Here is a 5,523-nt window from a genome sequence, read left to right on the forward strand (position 1 = left end):
GTTTCAAGTTGGACGTTTTAAGTGTCCACACATGCATCATCTTCAACTAATTCAATCACATGAATTTTCTCTATTTTTCTAATATCGAAACATTCAATATTTTAGAGCGGGTAATGTTAGAAAATTAAATTTTATAAATTAAATGATGTGGTTATTGATGATTAGATTGTTACTCAAATGTTAATTAATATACATTTTTCATTGAGCACACATCATCTGATTTGCAAATTTGGTTTAAAATTTCGGTCTCTCTAACATTATGTTTTTTTTAGCACCATAAAATTTTCATGAAATCCTAATACAAAAATGCAATAATTTTTTAAAAAAATAATAAATGTGGCATAATTCTAATTAATTCTAATTCTTTTCCTCGATCATAATAAAGTACAAACATACAACATGTTGAGTAAACAACACAATAATCCCAAATTAATTCAACTAGTCAGATAGAAACCAGTGGTTTTGGACATTTTCTTGTCAGATTTCTCACTTCTATCCAAACTAATCATCCACTTTGACATATCCAGTTCCACCGAATCAACCTCCCTCCCTCCAAATTCAAACACAAACCCTCTTTTCTGATGACGCACCACCCTCGGACTACTCAAATTCAACACCCCCGTTGACCTCGACTTGTTCAACCTCACCACTGACGGCGCCACCCTCACCGCCACCCCTCCTCCTGCTCCCTTCCGCACCTCATTCCCTCCCCCGGCTGCTTTAATCTCATTCACCGACCCAATTGACTTTGACCTCCTCACGCGCCCACCAATCATCGCCTCGCTCTCACCCTCGCACTCTGCGCCCATCACACTCGCTACCTTCCCGTTCAACCTCCTCCTACTCCCTCCTCTCACGCTCTTCACGTTTACAACCTCTTCGTACTCGGGTTGGTGAATCTGATGATGATTGTTTTTATCCTCCACCCTCTTCATGTTCACGCGCCGTTTGAAGCTGCTCCAGATCGGCGTTGCGTGAATTTTCTTCCTCGCGAGCTTCAGACGCTCAACGACCTCAGCCATTGTGGGCCGCCTCTCGGCAGACGACCGCACGCACTTCGCGGCCAACAACGCCACACGGCGGATGACGGCGTGGTCCGACGGCGGTCCGATTCTCGGGTCCAGAATCCCGGCGATGTCACCGTGCTTTATGATCGGCACGGCCCAGTCCACCACCGACGGCGGACTGTAATTCACGTCTATGGCGTTTCTCCCGCTTAAAATCTCCAACATGAGTATTCCGAAGCTGAAGACGTCGCTCTTGGCGCTTAGATCCCCCGGCACAAGATAGCCCGGGTCGAGGTACCCTAACGTCCCCGCCGGCGGCGTACACTTAACTAGAACATCCTCCACGTGTCCCCTCAACGCCAGCCCTAAGTCGCCGAGCCGCGCGTTCCGGTCCTTGTCGATTAATACGTTGGACGACTTAATGTCGCGGTGGATGACGGGAGGGTTCGACGAGTGGAGCGCCTGAACCGCTTTCGCCACGTGCAAACCGAACTGGACCCTCCGGGACCAACCGGGAGGTCGGGAGTTTAAGTGGAGGAGGTCGTTGAGGGAGCCGTTGGGCATGTACTCGACGACGAGCAATTTATTGTTGTTTCTTCCATCAGCGCTGAACCCGATTAGATTGACGAGCCTGGGGTGGTGGACTCTCGAGAGGATCTCGATCTCGTTCTCCACATTGTGAAGACTCGCCGACGAGGACGGCGCCGTTTGCGATGGTTTCGTGGTTTTCGTTTTCTTAACGGCGGCAACGAGGCTCCCGCCGTCGAGAATGGCCTTGTAGACGCTTCCGTGGCTTCCTTTGCCCAGAAATCTGTCGGCGGCGAAACCATTGGTGGCGGCGACGAGGTCGTTGTAGTAAAAGTGTCTGATCTTGATGGGCTTGTTATTGGGTTTGGGTTTGCGGGTTCTAGGTTTTCTCTTGCGGTCCCAGTTGAAGGGATCGCAGGTGGCGATTGCCGACTCTGCTTTGCACAAGAAGTAACCCATGCTGTTAATCTTTCAGTGGATTTTTCGAGGAAGTGAGGAGGATGAGAGGGAGGTGATAAAGGTAAAGGTGGGAGGGGAGGGAGGAGGTGGTGTGAAGCTGCAAAAGCCACTAATAATATTCATGTATTCATTTTTACTTCACACTATTTTTTAATTTTTAATTTTAACAATTGATTTTTCTAGAAATTAAAAAAAGTATTTAAAATAAAAATAAATGTGTGAGTAACACTATATAATGCATATAGAGAGGGGAGGTTTGTTGTGAGAGGTTAGAGCACAAGAGTAATATTTAGCTCTAAATTACAAAGTTTAATTTTTAATGAGATATATTTAGTTTAGGTTAAAATAGTTCATTACTTTTTCAGGCTCCACAGCTCTTACCCAGGATCAATTTAGAAGGAAACTCATAGCCAATAGAAGTTAGCCATCTAACAAACTTTTTACCTTAACCTCTCACAATATTAGAAAAACAAAAATTTAAAGAGCTAAATTTCATGAATAAATAAAGCCTCTACCCCTTAGCACTTTCCCTTTCTACTAGGAATATGTTATCCACACACTCTATTTTACTTCTCACGCATCCCTTGATAATTTATGTCTGTTGATCTTCTTCAATTCATTTGATTTGACGATAGAAAATTAAAAAGATATGTAAAAAGTAAAATGAGATGTGTAGATGTCACACCCCTTATACTAAACTGGCTCCTAAAGTCTTTGAATATGGTAATGTGTTGCACAGCTTTTGGTTTTGGGGTAAAGAAAGGGGAAGATGTGAAAAAAATTCAAAAGAGGTGTGCTGCAAATTTTGAACTTTGGCAAAGGTAGGTTTGCATTATTTCTAATGTTTTTTACATGCAAAAGTATGCAGCTTTGAGAGGAATTTCTTGGGGTTGTTGGTCTTTAACGATTTAAAAGGTAATACTAAGAAGATCAAGTTTTTAAATTTAATTTTCAAATTAAATGATGTGTTACTAATAAAAAAATAAACACATTAATCAGTACTTAAGTAATAATTCATCATCAACAATCACATCATTTGATTTATAAAATTTGATTAAAAATTTGTTCTACCACAATACCCTTTAAAGAGAGAAGTTGGGGCCTTGTGGGACATGAATTTTTGCTTCATCTATTTTTCCTAAAGACACCTCATGATGAACTCAAATTTTAAGCTTAATTATTGCCATTGTACATGTAACTTGATCTTAGTCTCAATTCCCTTAAAATTCAATTGGTTTCATTTTCTTACAGGATTGAATTTCCGTTTCATATATTATTTGGATTTTACCTTTTCTACTAAATTTTCTTAGGTAGCAATAATATAGTAAGCACAGCAACAGGTAGGTCTCGCTCATGCTACATAAGCAAAATTAACAAACATTTAACGAACTTGACACAATCTAAACAATATGGGAAGAAAATTAAGTTTCTGAGAGAAAGTGGAACAAATTTAGTTTTAGTAAGAGAATGAGACCAAAATAAAGTTTCTGGTCTTTCCAAGAAAGAAAGAAAAATTCGAATTATAGTAAGCATTGCAAAATATAATACTAATTTTGGCCTAATGTGAATTCAAATTTCATAGACGATAATTGTTAAATAAAAAAGAGAAAACACATTGAAATGCTTTTTTTTTTAGCTTATATTGAACTATAACTTTCTATGATTCAACAAATAAATTTTTTTTTTCCTTTTTAAAAGGGGGACAATTGGTGCCAAGTGACAATTATTCACTCCTTACGAGGACTGGAAAGATTTACAAACACATTTCAGCCTCCCTTGCCCACATGTCTGGCTTCCACACCAACAACGGGTTTCGAACGCAAGACCGCCAGTTTTTAATTTGAAGAAAGTCTCGCAATCCGGCTTTTAGCCACTAGCTCATGGTTGATTCAACAAATAATTTGATTGATAATCCATCTTACACCTTTTTTTTTTTTTTTTGCTATATTTTCTTAAACCACCACTCATAAAAATTCAAAGTTCGAACAAATGAAGCTATCACTTCCATTTCAGCATCTTAATTACTTAATTTGGTTTCATTATCTGCTTTTGTTTGATATACTTGATAGCGTTATAGGCAGCAGTCAAGGATAATTTTGGAACCTGCTGAAAAAAAAATTAAGGAACTGTTATTGGCTCTTTAAATTTTGTATTGTGCATTACTCATAAGTGTTTTATTCTTTCTAAATATAGAAAATTTGGAGTGCACATTAGAATTTTAGAGTGCTAATAACAATTCTCAAAATTAATTAAACTTCTAAACTGTTGTTGCCTATACTTAACTGACAAGGAGAGGGGGCCGGCGGCACAGAGAAAATATAGAGAGATATGTGTTTGTAGGGTTGTGTATAGTATTTGTTATTCTCCCTACGCAGTGCCTGAGAGAGAAGAAATCCTTCTCCTCCAAGGAATACAAGTCCTAATAGGAAAAAAATACTAGAATCAAATTTAATCTAGGATTTACACAATCACACTTAATAAGAAGTTTATAACACTCCCCCTTGAGTGTGTAAATACTTAAGTCGATTCGACATCATGTAGAGTTGCAGAAGTCGACTCGTCGGCACTGATTTTGGGAACACGCTATTCTCAAATAAGGTAGGAACTTGCATAAGATAGTAATCTCACAAAAAACCCAAAGGCTATGACAAAAAATCGAGTAGGGACAAAATCCATAGTCTAAGGAAAAATGTATGAGTAATGCAAAGTCAAATGAAACGTCTACGGGACGTCATTAGGGATAAGATCAATCCAAGGTGGGTGCCTCGTCAAAACCTCGTTAGGTATCAAAAACCCAGTGGGAAAAATGCTCCTAATTGTAGGGACAAAGAGTACATTTCAAGAAAGTATACTTCAGGATACTCCCCCTGAGTTTGACATAACTCCAAAGAGAACTAGCAATGTTACAACTCAGAAAGTTTACGCATACCAATTCCTTGAACAAGCTTCTAAAACGTCCCCTTCAGTAGTGATTTGGTGAAGAGATCAGCTAGTTGTCTTGTGAATGGATTTGTGTGACTTTAATTTTCTGATGCTCTTATTATTGATGTGAGAAGAAGAACTTCGACGCAATGTACTTGGTGTTGTCTCCTTTGATGTAACCCTTCTTAAGTTGTTTGATGCATGCTCCGTTGTCTTCATAGATCATTGTCGGGACATCAACGACGAGGTAAAGATCACAGAAGCTTCAAATATGGCCCATAATTGCTCTCAGCCAAAAGCATTCATGAGTTACTTCGTGAAAGACAAGAATTTTAGCATGGTTAGACGAAGTGCAACTAAGGTTTGTTTAGCTAACCTCGAAAAGACATAACCTGTTTAAGAACGAACCTTGTGCGGATCAGATAAGAATCATGCGTCGGCATAACCAACAAGGCGATAATCAACTCAAGATAAAGGGGTGCGGCATCACTCGAAGATCCGTAGGGATATAACAAGCCTAGATCTGTAGTACCCTTAAGGTAATGGAATATGTCTTTAACACCAGTTCAATGTCTGCGTGTTGGTGCATTATTGTATCTTGCCAAAA

At 39.4% G+C, this 5,523-nt stretch overlaps 1 protein-coding gene across 1 annotated transcript; it reads right to left on the reverse strand.

Annotated features, from left to right (window-relative positions):
- Positions 1-345: 345 nt before the first annotated feature.
- Positions 346-2,115, reverse strand: LOC126631201 (serine/threonine-protein kinase-like protein At3g51990). Its single transcript, XM_050301372.1, has one exon. It carries the CDS (start codon positions 1,992-1,994, stop codon positions 435-437), a length of 1,560 nt encoding a protein of 519 aa, XP_050157329.1. The 5' UTR covers positions 1,995-2,115; the 3' UTR covers positions 346-434.
- Between the last annotated feature and the right edge of the window lie 3,408 nt (positions 2,116-5,523).

The sequence above is a fragment of the Malus sylvestris genome, chromosome 8, assembly GCF_916048215.2.
Source record: "Malus sylvestris chromosome 8, drMalSylv7.2, whole genome shotgun sequence".
NCBI classification, from domain to species: domain Eukaryota; kingdom Viridiplantae; phylum Streptophyta; class Magnoliopsida; order Rosales; family Rosaceae; genus Malus; species Malus sylvestris.